Source organism: Pocillopora damicornis, chromosome 6 (genome assembly GCF_964200805.1).
Source record: "Pocillopora damicornis chromosome 6, jaPocDami1.2, whole genome shotgun sequence".
Classification (NCBI taxonomy): domain Eukaryota; kingdom Metazoa; phylum Cnidaria; class Anthozoa; order Scleractinia; family Pocilloporidae; genus Pocillopora; species Pocillopora damicornis.
In genome coordinates, this window is record NC_142675.1 from 8,014,236 (window position 1) to 8,034,678 (window position 20,443).

Here is a 20,443-nt window from a genome sequence, read left to right on the forward strand (position 1 = left end):
TGATTGGGATTAAGCATTGAGCGTCGAAGGTGGAAGTTTCTGGCCGTGTTTTTAAGGGGTGGGGGGGGGGGGGGGAGGGGCGGATTCCGGCCTTTAAAAATTTTGAAGACATAAGAAGACGAACGCATCACTCGTCGGTAGTTTTGGCAATAAGATGGTACTTGAAATCTGCCGTGCGTGTCTTGTTAAGATGCGTGACCTGTAGTGAGAGGTGGTATAGAGTGAATCACGCGTTGTTGTGTGGAAGCAACTCTAACGAAAACTCGTCTCCAGCTTTAGGAGAAAAAAAAGTTGCTTATTGTTCATGTGAACCTTAAAAGAATACCGTTCTAATTTTTTTTGAACGATTTTTCTTCCTGAGGCCGAGAAACGCATTGCAAAGTTAGTTTCATTGCGTGATAGTCACGGTGTTACTCGATTTTAGGTGTTATATTTCATTTGAGAATAATGTTACCTGCGCATGTCATGAACAACTCCCTTCTCTGAGTCTGTTAGAATACCTACATTTTATGACTTTCTTCGCTCTCTCGACGGAAGATCAGGAAACAAGGGAACGAATCGGTTTAAACTCACATTGCTGTTCATGACAAGAGTTGACGCGAAGAAAGAGCAGGTACGTATACAGACAAAATAGTTAAGTTATTCACTCCGTAACTTTAACTTTTACTTCAATAACCCGTTGTTGACTTACGGTATTTCACTCGCGTAAATGCGTATGATTACGAAAATTTTAATACAAGCCTTAGGAAATAAGCGTATGGTGAAGATATACCTGATACATAAGCTACTTTTTTTCTCTTTTCAGGTCGATTGCGTACCCTCTACACGTACCCCGGGTGTAATTATTTCGTTTAAAGCGCCATTCTGAGAGGTAAGTAGATTCATGAATTATGAATTGATGCGCACTAAAAGGTCACTTTATTTGAATTTCATACTTTAGTAAGGGTCTGTTTTGGACTCAGACCAGCTGTTTTACTTCCAGCAGTCGTTTGTGATCTAGATTAAAGGGACAGGGAAATGCTTTAGAGAAGATTGGAACACGCAATACGTATCAGTCTAGGCGGAAGTTGCTATTTTCGAAGGCGACAAGAAACTGAAAGCGAAAGCCTTTACTCACAGTTCGTTTTCTGGTGCTAGAGAATGACTTGCCTTCTCTAATTCAATGACTTATTTTCGGAGAACTCGACTGAGGCATTATTTATCGATGATTTTTTTTTCAACAAAATTATTGTGCTTTTAAATTCAATCTGATAAACCATAGGACATTTGACCACAAGTAATGTTTGGGACAAATCGTGCAGTCTTGGTTATAGTTAACTAATTTTCCACAAAGTGTAACTCTCATTTGATGCATATAAGGTGATAAATCTAATAGTGCTAAAACATAATATTAACAGAGAGGCTTTCTTATACAGAAAACCCAAAAGATAGGGAATACTTCCATAACAAATAACCACTGAGGAGGGTGGGATGGAAAGAAAATGGCGAATGAGGTTCCGTGTGCACTGAAGAGGCTATTGAGCATTTGAACTCTAATTCCAAAGCAATCTTTCTTTGTGCCTTAGCATATAGCTTTACTTTACCAGTAACAGGAACCACTGAATAGTCTGCAGATGTTAAATTATGCAACATCCGATTCAAAGCTAAGTTTCCCAAAAACTATTGAAGTTTTCCTTGGCAATTTGTTTAATGAAATATTTATATATTATATATTATATTTATATATTATCCTCAGTTCCCGGTTCAACTTGCTGTGTTCTAAAAATAGCAAACACATGCAGTATCCATGAATTGAAATATCTGAAGGTTTTACCATTGTAGGATTCCTCTTGAGTTCAATTATTTTCCAACAACCCCTTTTGAGCATGATTGAGTGAAACAGCCTTATGTCATCTATGTCTTTCAGATTGTCCTAAAGCTTTCTTCAGTTCAATACACTGTTCAATAGCAACAATTACTGCCTTAACCCTTTAACTCCCAGATCCAATTTTTAATTCTCCTTACTGTCAGTTATACAATTCTTATAATGTTAGTTCAGAGGATTTAGTATTAGATCAACTAATTATCCCTGAATTGAAATTTTTCTTAATTCTTGTCACTTATTTGGTTGATTGTAAGGAGAAATTTGGTGTTGGTCACTCATGGGAGTTAAAGGAATAAATATAGCACCTTAAATGGAATTTTTGTGACTGTCAATATCTCTCACATTTGATTAATATTTATTTTATGTTTTTCTTTTTCAGAAATTATTACATTTCCATCATTTTCTGACTGCTCATATTGTGATTTTTTGAAGGCAGGAAATCTTAACAGGGTAGGTATATATGTTTTTTTTTCCATTTTACCCTCTTTAATATAAGGCATATATGAAAGGATTTTTTGTGTCTTATTTTCATGGGAATGAAAAATGTTTATGTTATTATGGGCTATTCTCTTTTTTTCATGAATATCAGTTTGCTTTGAATATGAAATATAATGTTAAAGTAGCAAGATAGGTCACTAATTAAATTTGCATCAATCTTTAACCAGTGGTTCGATCCTTTGAATTTATGCTCAGGAGTATAAATTGAATGTTGTCATCCTTCAATAGTGTTTGACATCATGTCTTATTATGTTGGACCTTGCAGCTGAAATGCATGTAATGATTAGAAAGTTGCTTTGGTTGTTACAGGTGTAATGACCAGTATAGGATGCAACTGCTCGCTCTAATACAAGGTTCAGTATTTGTAACCATCCATATGATTTTTGGGAGAAAGGTGATAGCAAGCTTAAGCTCACAACACCCTTCTACTTGAAAACATCCATGTTTATAATTATGAACTTCTTGATTAGCAAAAACAAAGTTGGAACATTTGGCTGTGTATGAGTTGCATTAGGATTTAAAGCAGACACTTCAATTACTTTTTTTCATGTGGAGGTTACTTTTGATGATGTTTGTAGCATATTGAAGCACAAAATCTAACTCAGTGCTGGATGAATTGTGACAATTACATGTAAACAATCCAAAATGTTCAAGATATTCATAAATCACAGTTATACAGCCAAAATGTTTGTGTAAAAGTATATTTCATTGGATGGCCAGAGGGATTTTTAGGGGATGGTAAAAATAATGAAAATCATCATGGCCCATACCATTTTAAAACTGCTTAAATGATGAAATTTAAAATATTTCATATCTAGCCCAATCATGGATTTTTAGATTAAGGAGACCTTTAATTGTTTAGAAAATAATAATCTGAAAGTTGACTTTGTGGCAAATGGCTAATATATAATAATAATATTTTTTTCCAATGAAAAGTTTGTGAAAATGGCTGGAATGCTGAAAGGTTTAAAATGATTTAAGTAAGACATATATATTCATTGAATCTCACCAGAGGAACAAAGCTAACAGAACTCAACACAAGGAAGAACTTGTGGATAAGATTTTTTCTAAAATGGGTGTACTTTGTACATGTAAATAAGAGCAGGTAACATTATTTTGTTATGGATATTACATAATGTCCATAATAAAACCAGTCCTCTTTTTTTGTTTTCTCTGAAATTAAAAACCATTTTTTTTTGTCAGCCTGGCTCCTTGTTCACTTTTTAGGGGCCTAAACTTGAGTGTTGTAAATTATCGAAATCCTGGAAAACACATGAAAACATAAAGCCCCCTTCATGTAATGGAAATCATATTAAAGACATTACATTACAGACATCACATTATAGACATATTGTATTATGGACATTATGACTGCATGACTTTAATTATGGTAATTCTCTTTGGAGAAATAAAATGCTACATGCACACCAATTTTATTCAAATTTATCACATCCAAGTTTTCAGTGCTTTTAACTAAACACCATTAACAATAACCATAACAACAACTGTACATTGATTAGGAGAAGTAACACCATGCTGACATGAGGAGTATAAATTTCAAAAAAGCGTGAGTCCAAGTGTGAATAAAGTTTTTTGAGACATACATGTATATTTAGAGTCAGCACCTTCTTTTATAATATCTGAAGATAACAAATTAAAATATAACATGCAATGTTTCAGAAATGTAGCTTAAAACAAGCAATACTTCAACTTTCAAAGGCCATTGCACTGATAATACTATAGAGAAAGTTGTCAATTCATGCAGTTCAGTGCATTGTAACTTTCCAAAATAGTATAAACTGGCTCATTAACAGTCAATGAATAGTACTCTTACAAAAAGATCAGAACAATCCAAGTTTTGTAATTAAAGCAGTGTTTAACTACTGCAATCTGCAGCTAGTTTGATTATTTATTTGAAAACATTTTCTTTTTGAAGATATTTAAAAAGCCTCTTGATATATGAAGACTAAGGAAACTGTGGTACTGCCTTGGTGGGAGAGTATACCAGGATAATTTAGTATTAGTTGAGTTGATAAGGTTTAAAAAGATGACATTTTGAGTGTTAGCCCTTTGTCAGAGCAAACAAATTGTCAGCTTTTAACCTCATCGCAGAGGCAAATTTACATTTATTTATCAACTTGGCTGACAATAAGAAAGTACTTTGATACAATCATATAATGTTGCCGTTAATACCACTTATAACCTTGGGGCACCTGTTAGTGCCCTTATTTGTGACTGTCATTGTCTTTCATAAATGATATATAGTAACTGTTGTTCTGCTGCTTGTCTTTTCAGACTTTCTGACTTTATCCCTGATTCAAGGGTTATTTTCTTGAACCCAGGAAACTCTATACAAGATAGGAGGACTTGCTGCTCCTTTTTTTCTCTAATTTTTGAAACTTGCCTTCATTTTGTCAATCTGTATTAACCCTTTAATTGTCATGAGTGACCAAGACAGAATTTCTCCTTACAATATCAACACAATATCAACCAGAGAAGTGATGAGAGTAAAGAAATGTATAAATTTGGGGATGATTAGTTGATCCAATATTACTGTAAATTCTCTGAACTAACCTTATAAGAATTGTATGGTTTGGAGTAACGAGAATTACAAATTTGATGTGAGAGTTAAAGGGTTTACTTAATAATTTATTTGCAGGGAATAATTTTGTCCTGTTTGCATATGTATAGAATTCTGCATGCTTTTATCTCACTCATATCCATGTAGTATCAATTATTTTTTCTGGTAATGTTATGTCAAGAACTATGCATTATATTACTTACCTATTTAATTATGTTGTGATCGATGGTTGTGATTATGTTTGGCTACAAACATGTGGAAATACTCTTAGAAAATGTTGCTGAAATTCTGGTGGTCCTTTTAATATACTGCTGGTTGAATTACTGTGTACAGCTAGGTTTGTGGAGTGCTTTAACTGTATGTTGACTTATGAATATTAACATTTGAGAGACTCGATTTTATGCTGATTGAGTCATCTGTTTGGTTCCTGTGTTGGGTGGTAATTTGGTCACTGATTAAGACTTATAAATGTATGTAAAATCAAAGTTTAAACTCCCCTCCTAAAACAGGAATATGGAAGATCTTGTGCAGAAATCTGGTTCCATCCTTGACAAAGTACATAATCACCCCACACTTGCATGTCTTGGGAAATTAGTACATTCTTGCAAACTGTCTATCATAGGTTTTGCCAAGTTAAACCTAACTTAAGTCCTTCAATTAAGGTACTCTTTGGCAATTAGCAGCTACCATGTCAATTTTGTGTAAATTATTTTTTTCATGTGGAGAGGTTACTTCTGATGATGCTTGTAGCATGTCAAAGCACAAATTCTAACCCAATGCTGGATGAATCATGAAGATCATGTAAACAATCCAACACATTCAAGATATTCATAAATTGCCATTACATAAAGCCATTGACGGCCAAAACATTTGTGTAGAAGTATATTTCACCAGATGGCAAGAACAATTTTTACAGTATGATAAAAATAACCAAAACCATCATGACCTATTCTATTTTACAACTGCCTCAATAGTGAAATTTAAAAAGAAATTATTTCATATCTAGCCCAATCATGGATTTTTGCATAAATTATTTTTTTCATGTGGAGAGCTAGCCAAGGTTACTTTTAATGATGTTTTTAGCATGTCGAAGCACAAAATCTAATCCAGTGCTGGACAAATCACAAAGATCAAACAATTCAAAATGTTGTGGATTAGGAGACCCCAAATTGTTTAAAAAATAGTAATCTGAAAGATGACTTTGCGGGAAATGGCCAAGAAAGGCTGTTTATTTTTGTCCAATGAAAAGCTGGCACACTGAAAGGTTTAAAATGATTTCAGTAAGACACAATTGTATTCCTTAAGTCTCACCAGAACAACAAAACTAACAGAACTCAACACATAGAAGAACTTGCAGATAGGATTTTTTCCAAAATGGGTGTACTTTGTAAATGAGAGCAAGTGCAATTGGCTTACTAAGAGTCAATGAATAGTACTCTTACAAAAAGATCAGAACAATCTAAGTTTAGTTATTAAAGCAGTGTTTAACTTCTGCAATCTGCAGTTAATTTGATCATTTATTTGCAAACATTTTATTTTCAAAGATATTTAAAAATCCTCTCAATATATGAAAGACTTGGAATATTGAAAGGTCCAGTGCCTTTCAGCTCTTTGGAGCCACAGTAGACTCTTCTCTTGTGGAAAATATCAGTATTGCTCCTCAGAGGCCAGTTAAATGTTTTCAAAACTTGGTGAAGAAATTTGATTTCAACCTCATTATCAGTAACCCTAAGGGCTCTTCCAATGTAAAACTTGTTGTCACACTAGAAACCTGTACTGCATCTCAGAAAGCAAGAACCAAAAGACAGCAGAAATACTAGTTAGAGCATGCTCAATAAAATGGAATTGTAAGGAGCATGCTCCATATGAGATACTCCACCTACCACAGTTACATGTACACCCAAGTGTGATATTAATGCTTTGGTTATCAGCACAACCAGAAAAGAGAATTAACCTTTAACTCCCAAGATCTGTTTGTTAATTCTCCCCTCTAGCTGCTACACATTTCCTTGTAAATTAGTTATGAGAACTTGGTGCTAGATGAAGATAGCAGCTTCTACCTGATAAGTTTGAATATTCTCATCACCTGTTTCCTGAATAATGTATGGATTTGTAGGGAGAAGTTTTACATTAATCACCTCTGGGAGTTAAAGGGTTAACTTGTAATTGGGCCTGATTAAGATAAATTTATCAGTTCTGACAAAGCCAATTATAAAAAGCTCATAGATAAACAAAACTATGCTTTCTCACCAGTGTTAAAAAAAGGTTCCACAGTGTAATGTCTGTAACAAAAATTGTGTTATGTCCACAACAGGAAGTTTTTAGCTCAAGCTCAGATCTTAAACTACAGAATAAGGGATACAACAAGATTTTTAAAAAGCTAATGAAGCAGCTTTGTTCCTATTATTTTAAAATAATTTTTGTCTGAATAGTCAATTCACATGGAAAAAAGTGTCGAGCGAACACAAAAAATTGTAGGTTGATTTTTTAACCCAAAAATTTTAGAAGCCTTTGTCAAAGAAAGGAAAGTTGCTTTTCTGCTGATGGTCATGTACCCTAGCTGTGTGAAATGTTTGTACAAATTATACATTGAAAACTGTGCAAAATAAGTTTTTTAAGGAAATTAGGTTCCAAAAAATTGGTCTCTGAATGTAATGTCTGTAACATGGAATTGCCCTCGTGATTCTCGGAATCATGATGGCGCATTTTATTTCAAAGAAACAGGTGTCAAAGTGACTTTTAAGACTTTATTATGTCCTTACAATCATAGAAAAATTGTGCAGGTGGATTTTACTGATGAAAATAGAATCTTATATATGATTAATGATAGAACCGAAGTGTTTATTGAGTAAGGTGTAGAAAGAGATGAATATGTATAATGAAAGGTTTTAAAATTGAATGCTCTTCCAGCTTGTAACACAAGCATGAATGAGTGATTTTTTTATAACAATATCTAATAAACAATAACTTTCTATTAAGCTGTTGTTTCTTAGCTCCGCCTGAACAGTTAATGAGCTAGAGTGATATTCCCTGAGGAGGACAGCCTGCATAATCTATGACCAATCAAAGTTCTGCAGAGCACAGTTCACTGCTAATATTACAGATCTATATGTTTTTCACTACTGTTAGTAAATGTCATGAGAACAATGGGCATTTTGCATGATGTGTTGGTGTGTTGTGTGTGTGTTATCACCTTTGTCCCTGAAATCATATGGAGGGTCACATTTGGTCAGCCTTTGTGAATCATGGTGGTTTTTGTTGTTGTTGTTGTTGTTGTTGTTGTTTTTTAATTCCAGTTGAATTGTGATAATTATAAATGAATAAAGGGGGTAAGTTTCTAAAGAAACTGGTGCTGCCTTCGTGGGAGAGTAAACCAGGATAATTTAGTATTATCAACTGAGTTGATAAGGTTTAAAAAGATGACATATGACATTTTGAGTGTTAGCTCATTGACAGAGCAACAAATTGTCAGCTTTTAAACTTGTCACAGTAGCAAATTTACATTATCAATTAACTCAGCTGATAATATGAAATTACTTGGATATAATTATAAAATGATGCGGTTAATACCACTTACAACTTAAGGCACCTGTTCGTGCCCTTATTTGTGACTGTCTTTGTCTTTCATAACTGATATTTAGTAACTGTTGTTCTGCTGCTTCCCTTTTCAGACTTTCTGACTTTATCCCTGATTGAAGGGTTATTTTCTAGAACCCAGGAAACTCTATACAAGGTAGGAGGACTTGCTGCTCTTTTTTTCTCTCATTTTTGAAACTTGCCTTCATTTTGTCAATCTGTATTAACCCTTTAATTGCCATGAGTGACCAGGACAGAATTTCTCCTTACAATGTCAACGGAATATCAACCAGATAAGTGATGAGAGTAAAGAAATGTATAAATTTGGGGATAATAAGTTGATTCAATACTAAATTCTCCGAACTAACATTATAAGAATTGTGAAGTTTATATGAAATAATTCATATTTGTACTGCGGTTGTAGATGAAAGTGAAATGTGATCATCGCAGTAAATTTTCCAATTTAAGCAATTGGAAAGAAGAAGCCTGAAAAAAAAAAAAAAATCAGGGCTTCAACGGGATTCGAACCCGTGACCTCCGCGATACCGGTGCGACGCTCTACCAACTGAGCTATGAAGCCACACATTGGGAGCGAGGTCAATTTATTGAATTCATATCTTCCCGTGCAGTGAAATGATGTGAAGTTTATATGAAATAATTCATATTTGTACTGCGGTTGTAGATGAAAGTGAAATGTGATCATCGCAGTAAATTTTCCAATTTAAGCAATTGGAAAGAAGAAGCCTGAAAAAAAAAAAAAAAATCAGGGCTTCAACGGGATTCGAACCCGTGACCTCTGCGATACCGGTGCAATGCTCTACCAACTGAGCTATGAAGCCACACATTGGGAGCGAGGTCAATTTATTGAATTCATATCTTCCCGTGCAGTGAAATGATGTGAAGTTTATATGAAATAATTCATATTTGTACTGCGGTTGTAGATGAAAGTGAAATGTGATCATCGCAGTAAATTCAATAAATTGACCTCGCTCCCAATGTGTGGCTTCATAGCTCAGTTGGTAGAGCATCGCACCGGTATCGCGGAGGTCACGGGTTCGAATCCCATTGAAGCCCTGATTTTTTTTTTTCAGGCTTCTTCTTTCCAATTGCTTAAATTGGAAAATTTACTGTGATGATCACATTTCACTTTCATCTACAACCGCAGTACAAATATGAATTATTTCATATAAACTTCACATCATTTCACTGCACGGGAAGATATGAATTCAATAAATTGACCTTGCTCCCAATGTGTGGCTTCATAGCTCAGTTGGTAGAGCGTCGCACCGGTATCGCGGAGGTCACGGGTTCGAATCCCGTTGAAGCCCTTTTTTTTTTTTTTTTTTTTTTTTCAGGCTTCTTCTTTCCAATTGCTTAAATTGGAAAATTTACTGCGATGATCACATTTCACTTTCATTATAAGAATTGTATGGTTGGGAGTAAAGAGAATTACAAATTTGATGTGGGAGTTAAAGGGTTAATAATTTATTTGCTGGGAATAATTGTGTCCTGTTTGCATATGTTTAGAATTCTAAGCTATTGTTTCTTAGCTCTCCTTGAACAGTTAATGAGCTAGAGTGATGTTCCATGAGGAGGGAAGCCTAGTAGATATATGTAATCTATAAATTATCAAAGCTCTCCAGATTACAGTTCACTGCTAATATTATAAATAAAGGGGGTAAGTTTCTAAAGAAACTGTGGTGCTGCCTCAGTGGGAGAGTATACCAGGATAATTTAGTATTATCAATTGAGTTGATAAGGTTTAAAAAGATGACATTTTGAGTGTTAGCCTTTTCATCAGAGCAATTGGGCTGACAAAGGAATTGTCAGCTTTTAAACTCATCACAGTGGTGAATTTACATTATCAACTCAGCTGATAATATGAAATTAATTTGATATTATATAATGTTGTGGTTAATACCACTGATAACCTTGGGGCACCTGTTAGTGCCCTTCTTTGTGACTTTCATTGTCTTTCATAACTGATTTATAGCAACTCAGTGTTGTTCTGCTGCTTTTCTTTTCAGACTTTCTGACTTTATCCCTGATTCAAGGGTTATTTTCTTAACCCCAGGAAATTCTATACAAGGTAGGAGGACTTGCTGCTCTTTTTTTCTCTCATTTTTGAAACTTGCCTTCATTTTGTCAATCTTTATTAACCCTTTAATTGCCATGAGTGACCAAGACAGAATTTCTCCTTACAATATCAACACAACATCAACCAGATAAGTGATGAGAGTAAAGAAAAATATAAATTTGGGGATAATAAGTTGATCCAATACTGAATTCTCTGAACTAACATTATAAGAATTGTAGGATTGGGAGTAAGGAGAATTACAAATTTGATGTGGGAGTTAAAGGGTTAATAATTTATTTGCTGGGAATAATTGTGTCCTGTTTGCATATGTTTAGAATTCTGCATGCTCTCATTTCACTTATATCCATGTGAGTATTAATTATTTTGCCTGGTAATGTTATGTCAAGAACTATACATTATATTAATGACCTATTTAATTATGTTGTGATCGATGGTTGTGCATGATTATGTTTGGCTACAAACATGTGGAAATACTCTTAGAAAATGTTGCTGAAATTCTGGTGGTCCTTCTGATATACTGCTGGGTTAGTTACTGATTACATGCAGCTAGGTATTTGAAGTGTTTCAACTGTATGTTGACTTATGAATATTAACATTTGAGAGACTCAATTTTGGGTCATTGATTAAAACTTATTAATTCATATAAAATCAAAGTTTAAGCTCCCCTCCTAATACAGGAATATGGAAGATCTTGTGCAGAGATCTGGTTCCATCCTTGGCAAAGTACATATGGATTAGCAATTATCACCCCATGCTTGCATGTCTTGCATGGGAAATTAGTACATTCATGCAAAGTGTCTATCATTAAGGTTTTGCCAAGTTAAACCTAACTTAAGTCCTTTAAGGAACCCTTCGGCAATTAGTGGCTACCATGATGATTTTGCATAAATTATTTTTTTTGTGTGGAGAGGTTTAACTTTTAATAATTTTTGTAGCATGGACGTCGAAGCACAAAATCTAACCCAAGCTGGATGAATAACGAAGATCATATAAACAATCCAACATGTTCAAGATATTCATAAATTACCATTACATATAGAGCCATTGACGGCCAAAACATTTGTGTAAAAGTATATTTCATCGGATGGTAAGAGCAATTTTTACGAGATGGTAAAAATAACCAAAACCATCATGACCTATTCATATTGACCTATGTGTAAATAGTGAAATTTAAAATATTTCATATCTAGCCCACTCATGAATTTTTGGAATAAGGAGACCCTAAATTGTTTAAAAAACAGTAATCTGAAAGTTGACTTTGCAGGAAATGGCCAAGAGAGGCTGTTTATTTTTGTCCAATGAAAAGTGTATGAAAATAGCTCTTTTTTTGTTTTCTCTGAAATTGAAAACCAGTTTTTTTTGGTCTGCTTGGCTCTTTTTTTACAAATTCTAGGGGCCTAAACTTGAGTGTTGTAAATTACCAAAATCCTCGAAGAGCACAAGAAAAAATAAAGCCCACTATATGTTATGGACATTATGTTACAGACATTATATTACAGACATCACATTATAGACATTATATTATGGACATTATGACTGCATAACTTTAATTATGGTAATTCTTTTGGGAGAAATAAATGCTACATGCATACCAATTTTGTTCAAATTTATGACATCCAAGTTTTCAGTGTTTTTGACTAAACACTAATAACCATAACAACAACTGTACATTAGCAGTAGCAACACCAAGCTGACATGAGGAGTATAAATTTCAAGAAGTTTGAGTCCAAGTGTGAATTAAGTTTACTGAAAGACATGTCATATTTCGAGTCAGTACCTTCTTTTATAATATCTGAAGATAACAAATTAAAATATAGCATGCAATGTTTCAGAAATGTAGCCTAAAACAAGCAATACTACAACTTTCAGAGGCCGTTGCACTGATAATATTATCGAGAAAGTTGTCAATTCAAACAGTTCAGTGCAGTTTAACTGCATGATTCAGTGTAGTGTAACTGCGTGATTCCCATATTGACGAAAATTTTCTTAACACAGTGTTGTTTGCTTATGGTTATGTAGTTTGCTTGTGATTGTGTAGTTTTTGTTCTTGTTGGGATGGTGATAGATGATGCTTTTGCAATTATGTTTCAAGTGACCAAGTTGTAGCAGTGATCTTCGCAGGGTGGTAAATGGAGGTTGTGCAGTCTTGCTTTGATTTTTAACTGTAGTTTATATATTTGTGTCTGCTTGTGCATCGTTTTGGAGCTATGGAGGTTTTAAGATTTAGGTATAATGGTTACGCCGGCAATGGTCAGATCTTTGTGATGCTGCATGAAGTAGTAAAAACGGGTGCGGCTTTTGTATTAATGCTGGTACAACTGTGATTACTTTTATTATTAGATACTTCTTAGGCGAAATGGGGAATTTTGTTAGATATAATAAATCCTAAATTATAAGATTAAGTTTCTCTTTTTAGATTAGTTTTTTATTTTAGCAGTATAGTATATATCATTTAATTATTTTAGTGATGTGTAAGTCCACATCAACCTTCTTGGCTGCCAATTTCCTACCTGCATTATCAAATAAAATGATAATGATGATGATGATGATGATGATGATGATTAAGAATCAAACGTCAACCAGCCAGAACTGACCGGGTTTAAGGCCCTAGAGAGGAAAAAAAAACTTATTTCCCCTTAACCTTTCAAATCGCGTTTCATTTCTGCTGTTTATGTCTCTGGTTGTTACTTTGTAAACTGAAAAACAAAACTCTTTCTTAATCTAGAAACTGGGTTGAAATGAAAAATCTCAGATTAAATCTCTTATTAGGTTCTTTCGTTGGTGTTCCTTGCTTAAAAGGATTTAGAAAATGACATCACGATTTGAAACCATTCTCGGTCTCAATTGGCTATCGGGAGATTTTTTTTTTTCGAATGGGTTTAATTAACATTACTTAATGTCAATTCTCTTTTTGACAGGTCATCCTGGAAAAGTTATTATTATGGCTACGGCTATTTCGCCATTTGCGTCTACGAAAGAGACTACCAACTATGCAAGGCTATGCCGCCTCCTGGTGGATGTTGGATCTCAGGTGCTTAGGTCCACTTTTGACACAATACATCCACCAGCGACTCTATATACAGTATTGGGAAGTACCTCAGTGCATTACGCCACATTGCAATCACTGTACAAAGGGAGGAAGAAAGTGCTGAATCCCACGCAGTGGGGAAAGTTGTACCCTACTCACGCACCCGTGTCTTCTGCAGCCTTCGATATCACACTTCTAACGGTGCTTCTTAGAAATATCTGTGGTTTGGGCCCTCCTGCCAATGGATGGGATCGTCTTCCCCTAGCTACAAACATAAGCATCGCAGATGACATCGCCAGAGTCAAGTATTACAGGAACACTGTATACGGCCATGCTTCTCAAGCCTCTGTGGATGACAGCAGTTTCAGTGCTTACTGGCAGGAAGTAAGAGAAGCTTTGGTAAGACTCGGAGGAGCCCATTTTAGAGCTGAAATCGACAACCTTGAGCACGACTGCATGGATCCAGATATCGAGGAGCACTATCGTCAACTGATGAAACAATGGAAGAAAGACGACGACAGCATCAAAGACAAGCTTGAAGAAATTGAAAGTAAGTAAAACATTATCCACTGCCAATGTGGATGAATCAGAAGGCTACAAAAGTATATATTTCCAATTAACACGGTAGTGTAGGTCAGCTCATGATGTTTTCATCATTGTCGGAACTAGTCTCATATTTGGAAGGTATATTTGCGTTGTGTGTAAAATGACGAATTAACCCAAATGTTGACACTATGTTTTAATTTGCAGTATTTTTGTCTGTTCGTGGGTACTTGTGTACAACAGCTAGAGTGCATTTGTTGATTTCTAAGCGTCTTATTTCGTTTGATCTATTCGGAATCGACTAGATATTGATATACATAGCATTGTTTTATCTGCACTTAACGTGAAGCTGCGATATAAATTTGCTTATGAAAATGCGCATACCTTTTGAAATTTTCAGATTCAGACTACTCACAGCAAAAAAAATTATTAAGAGCGACGCTGTTTTCTTGGGTACATAGCGCAGCTCATATGCATTACGACGGTAAGCGCTGGATGTCGGCCAACACAGCATACTTTACTAGTCTAAGAGCACACCTTGACTGGGATGCCACGGAATCTGAGATTTTCTGCCCTGGCTACCTCTCGGATTTGATGGTGATTTGACAGCCCTCATACATGTGTATCATCGTAGTCGGGATAGTTTATCGTCTTATTTTAGTATTACCTTTCTTATAATGAACCTAACTTCCTAGTAGCGTTAGATGTGACCCGCATATTTCGGAATGAAATAACCAAATCCTTCCTCCTGGCGTATTAGAGTATTCAATTCTACATGGGAAAATAGTTAAATGGGGATTGTTTTGAGTAAAATAGGTTAGAATAAGATGTATGTGGTTATTTTACATTTCCTGAGGAAAAGACTGTCGGCAAAACCTCCCACTTCATTGAAGGCGGGTCTCTAGATTTCTCCAGCTTTGAATCACCGCCTTGTAGGGTTACTCAGGATGTTTTCATTGAGGACGGAACTAGTCACATACTTGAAACGTTATTCGAGCGTTATATGTGAAAAATGAAGAATTAACCCAAATGTTCACACTTTGTTTTCATCGGCAGTATTTTTCTGTTCGTGGGTGCTCGCGTATAATTGCTGGAGTGCATTTTTGTAATTTCTAAGCGTCCTATTGAGTTTGATCTATTCGGAATCGACTAGATATTGATATACGTTTCATTGTTTTGTCTACACTTAAACGTGAATCTGTGGTGTAAATGTGCTTATGAAATTGCGCTTATCTTTCTTACATTTCCAGATTCGCTAGAAAAGATGAGGCACGACCTCAGAGACACAACTGAGAAGATAGAGATGAAAATGAAGGAGGTTTTAGAGACGCTTAGTAGCCAGGCGACCACAGTGGAAAAAAGCGCAGATCAAGGTTGGTTACTAGAAAGAGCTACTCACAGATAAACTGACCTACCAACAGGGATTTATTAAAACATCTTTTGAGCATGACCACATTATTCGCGTGATGTCGGCCAATTTAACATTTTATTAGGTAATGTATTGTTGTAAGAGCACACCCTGGCTTCCAACCTGCCCTGGCTACAAATGAAGATACTTGGTTATGTGTGGGATGAATGGGATGGCACGGATGTGAGGCTACCTCACGGTGTTGGATAGTTTTCTGACAACACTCATACATATTTAGCTTAGAAGGCTATTGTCTTATACTAGTTTTACTTTTGTTGAGGACATAGGGAGAAATGAGAGGGCGGAAAGGCGTTCTTTGGTTTTTATTCATTAGTTCTTACAATGTCGCTTTTACCGACAAAAATATTTCTTAGACTATCGGCTCCAATGAAATCAATATTTATCTCCTGAGTTTCACTATTAGAAACCGCTGAAGCCGGGCCATAAGGTTTTTTAGATTGTTGTATAGAATAAAAAAAGTACACAGAGGAAGGGAAAAGGATCTATTCAGGTAACTTTTAATGAATAAAGTGACTCCCACTCAGACTAAAAGTTCCAATGTTATTCCACAAAGGGTCTCTTGAGAAAATGAGAAGCGAAATGGCAAAGATGGACAGTGAACTTAAAGAAGTGAAGGGAAAGCTGTGTACTTTGGCAGCCCCTGTGGGAGAAAGCAAGGATGAAGGTCAGTTGAATTATACAATAAAAGTTATCCTGCTTAACCGTTAATTTAGTCGTAGTAAACATGTTCTGTATGTTAGAGAGATCATCCTATCTTAAAGAGATTCAGTTTTACAATTTAAACAATCACTGGAATAGCCTCTCTGGTGTGCTTTCCTTCCCTTCAATTATTTAAACTTTCACCCTTAAATAGCCCGGAAACATTATATTTTTATTAGAATGGAGAACGATATAAAAATGAAGTACAGTTTTAACGAAAATATTGGCATTAAGTTCGGCTCCATGTTAGAAATTAACAGAGTAGGTTCGACGGCATTTATAAGCTAAATGGCCTTTGGTGATTAACATGAATCATACATTGATACCTTTTTTCATTGTCCAATTAAGTTCTTTAGCGATGGTGTCGTACTCGTTCACTTATTTAAATTCAGTGCCGAATACCTAATAGCACTGAATGTGATCCGCATATTTCTGAATAAAATAAGGAAACCCTTCCTTCGCTTATATTGTGGAGTATTCAATTCTACATGGGAAAATAGCTGAATGAGGATCGTCTTGAGTAAAATGGGTTAGAATAAGATGTATGTGGTTATTTTACATTTCCTGAGGAAAAGACTGTTGGCAAAACCTCCTACTTCATCGCAGGCGAGCCTCCAGTTTTCTGCAGCATTTTTGATGAAACCCCATGACAAAGAAGGCAGAAAGACGTTGTTTGGTTTTCATTTATTAGTTCGTAGTCTCCCTATATCCCGAAAAAGCCTTGCCCAGACTACGGCTCCAATGATATGAATATCTATCTCCCGAGTAATTTATTTTACGACAGAGTTTCACTGTTAAACACCGCTAAAGTCGAACAAACAGAATAGGTTCAACTGAATTCATAATCTAAATGGCTTTTAATCAGTAGGCATGAATCATACACTAAAACTTTTTTGCATCGTCCAAGTAATTTCTTTGGCAACGGTATCGTACTCATTCGCATATTTAAATTCAGTGCCGAATGACAGAGACGTACCACAATTTTCAACGCTGCATTCATTAGATTTCTTACTTATTCTGCTACTGCTAGGTATTTTTGATCCAACTGAGCTTATCAGTGGAATTCGCCAGATGTACAAGACTCGCGAGGGATGGCTCTCACCATTTCCATGGTGTGAAGAGTTTCAGTTTTTTCTTGGAAATATTTTTACAAGGCTCAAAGTGGTCAGAAGAAAGAAAACGAGAGGACAAATCACTGACGTATTTGTTGACATGTCGTCAATACTAGACCCGTATGAAGAGTGTTCAGCGCCGAGAACAGTGTTGATTGAAGGAGAACCTGGTATGGGAAAAACCACCTATTGTAAAAAGTACGCCTACGACTGGGCCACAAAACAGCAAGAACCTCAGGGCTGCGGCTCAACAGCATTTAAAGTGGTATTGTTGTTGAAATGTCGAAACATCCATTCTGACGTCTGGGAAGCCATTGATGATCAGCTGCTGTCCCTAGACATCGATGAAAAAGTCAAACGACAATTTTTTCAGTTTATTCGTGAAAATCAGTCCAGCATTTTATTGATATTGGATGGATTGGATGAGTTACCATCCGGCAAATTGTCGATGTTTTCCGAATTAATTGAAGGAAAAGTACTCCCCAGATGCCACATAGTTGCAACAGCAAGACACGAAGCTGGAAAAGAGGTGAGAAAATGTTGTGACGCCCTGCTTCAGATCGAAGGATTCACTGAAGAGCATGTGGAAGGATTTGTCACCAAGTTCTTTAAAGAAAGGACGGATTTAGCCACCAAGCTCTTGCAACGGATGTCGCGAGATAAAAACCTGAGAGAAATAGCGGCCAATCCTCTAAACACAGCACTTCTTTGCCTTTTATGCGAAGAGTTTGAGGGCACACTCCCCGAAAGCAGAGCTCAACTGTACTTGGATATGGTTGAATGTGTTTTGAGAAGATATAGAAAAAAAAAGGGACTACTAGAAACGATCGAAGACTTGACAAACTATTACAAACCGCAATTGAATCACCTTGGAAAGGTAGCGTTGAATGGTTTACTTGACGATAAGTTGGATTTTAATGAAAGTGAAGTGAGAAACCATGCAAAAGACCTGATTGAATTTGGATTTCTGTCAGTGCAGCCTGGTAGCAGCAAACTGAGACAAACACTGCATTATGCCTTCTTACATAAAAGTTTTCAAGAATTCTTTGCAGCATTCTTCATTTGTTCTCAGATTCAAAGCAAGGAAATGAAACCTGAAGAACTAGTTTCCGATCCAAGGTATTTCGTTGAACTTAAACAAATACTTTTGTTTTCGTGTGGAATTTTGGCCATGAAATGCGATGAACAGGTTGTGGCTCTTGTAAAGAGTTTAACAAATGAAGTCAACAAAAATGAAGGCGGTGGTGCAAAAATTGTATTGGAGGCCATCAACGAATGCAAAAGAGAAAAAAGTGATTTTCACTCGCATTTATCGAAGTCGTTTGGAACTGGTTTGAATCTGACCAATTTGGATTTGTCTGGAAATGGTATTAGTGCTGCGGGTGCTACATGTATTGCTGAGGCAATCAAAGTGAACAAGACGCTAACCAATTTGGATTTGTCTGGAAATTTTATTAGTGCTGCGGGTGCTTCATGTATTGCTGAGGCAATCAAAATGAACAAGACGCTAACCAATTTGGATTTGTCTTACAATGGTATTAGTGATGCGGGTGCTACATGTATTGCTGAGGCAATCAAAGTGAACAAAACGCTAACCAATTTGTATTTGTCTGGGAATCTTATTAGTGATGCGGGTGCTACATGCATTGCTGAGGCAATCAAAGTGAACAAGACGCTAACCAATTTGGATTTGTCTGGAAATTGTATTAGTGCTGCGGGTGCTACATGTATTGCTGAGGCAATCAAAGTGAACAAGACGCTAACCAATTTGCACTTGTCTGGAAATGTTATTAGTGATGCGGGTGCTACATGTATTGCTAAGGCAATCAAAGTGAACAAGACGCTAACCAATTTGTATTTGTCTGGAAATGGTATTAGTCATGCCGGTGCTACATGTATTGCTGAGGCAATCAAAGTAAACAAGACGCTAACCAATTTGGATTTGTCTGGAAATGGTATTAGTGATGCGGGTGCTACATGTATTGCTGAGGCAATCAAAGTGAACAAGACGCTAACCAATTTGTATTCGTCTTTCAATGGTATTAGTGCTGCGGGTGCTACATGTATTGCTGAGGCAATCAAAGTGAACAAGACGCTAACCAATTTGGATTTGTCTCACAATGGTATTAGTGATGCGGGTGCTACATGTATTGCTGAGGCAATCAAAGTGAACAAGACGCTAACCAATTTGTATTTGTCTGGGAATTTTATTAGTAATGCGGGTGCTTCATGCATTGCTGATGCAATCAAAGTCAACAAGACGCTAACCAATTTGTATTTGTCTGGGAATCTTATTGGTGATGCGGGTGCTACATGTATTGCTGAGGCAATCAGAGTGAACAAGACGCTAACCAATTTGGCTTTGTCTTACAATGGTATTAGTGATGCGGGTGCTATATGTATTGCTGAGGCAATCAAAGTGAACAAGACGCTAACCAATTTGGATTTGTCTGGGAAATATATTAGTGATGCGGGTGCTACATGTATTGCTGAGGCAATTGAAGCAGGGTTTAAACAGCTTTGAAGTAGAAGTGCACTGCCTTTAAAGTAGGCAGGTACCCTTGAAAATTGAAAATTTCCGGGGGGAGCATGCCCCCGAACCCCCCTAGAGGTTCGGGGGCATGCTCCCCCGGGAAATTTTTAAAAGATAAGTCTCCCGGAAACGCATTTTCTTGCAATCTGGAAAAGAAATCTTCTTGCAATGATGCATACTTAATCTATTATAATAAAAAATAATGGTACTCTGGGAGAATTTGTTTATTTCACTGTTGTTTTCGGAGCCTCGTTTTATCCTACAGTTACAAGTTATAGGCCCATTTCCAACCTTGATGCAACACGCGCCGCGACCCAATTTCCTGTAACACGAAATTCCCAGATCACTGAAAACCTTCTAAAATCGTCTTTCTCAAGAGCCATCCTGAACATATAGTCAACAGTTTTACGGTAAATACATTCGCCGTTCGTCATTTCACAGTTTCCTTACAGTATTTTGAAGTTTGTCGTGAAGAATCCCCT

General features: G+C 36.1%; 1 protein-coding gene and 1 long non-coding RNA gene across 3 annotated transcripts; both read left to right on the forward strand.

Annotated features, from left to right (window-relative positions):
* Positions 1-454: 454 nt before the first annotated feature.
* On the forward strand, positions 455-8,671 carry LOC149043752 (uncharacterized). 2 transcript variants are annotated; one of them, XR_016187980.1, is made up of 4 exons: positions 455-613; positions 806-871; positions 2,244-2,314; positions 8,615-8,671. It is a non-coding gene; the product is annotated as an uncharacterized LOC149043752 (long non-coding RNA). The 2 variants fall into 2 exon arrangements; XR_016187981.1 differs by lacking the exon at positions 8,615-8,671 and adding an exon at positions 4,658-5,284 and having other exon boundaries at positions 473-613.
* Positions 8,672-12,457: 3,786 nt separating this feature from the next.
* LOC149043753 (uncharacterized) lies at positions 12,458-20,019 on the forward strand. Its single transcript, XM_089210676.1, has 4 exons — positions 12,458-14,195; positions 15,439-15,561; positions 16,171-16,281; positions 17,347-20,019. The coding sequence occupies exons 1-4, from the start codon at positions 13,514-13,516 to the stop codon at positions 19,950-19,952; spliced, it is 3,522 nt and encodes a 1,173-aa protein (XP_089066802.1). The 5' UTR covers positions 12,458-13,513; the 3' UTR covers positions 19,953-20,019.
* Positions 20,020-20,443: the final 424 nt, after the last annotated feature.

Coding starts and splice junctions, on each gene's coding strand:
- LOC149043753 (XM_089210676.1), top strand. CDS start 13,514: ATGTCAATTCTCTTTTTGACAGGTCATCCTGGAAAAGTTATTATTATG. Junction 15,562..16,170: donor GGAAAAAAGCGCAGATCAAG/GTTGGTTACTAG, acceptor TATTCCACAAAG/GGTCTCTTGAGAAAATGAGA. Junction 16,282..17,346: donor GGGAGAAAGCAAGGATGAAG/GTCAGTTGAATT, acceptor TGCTACTGCTAG/GTATTTTTGATCCAACTGAG.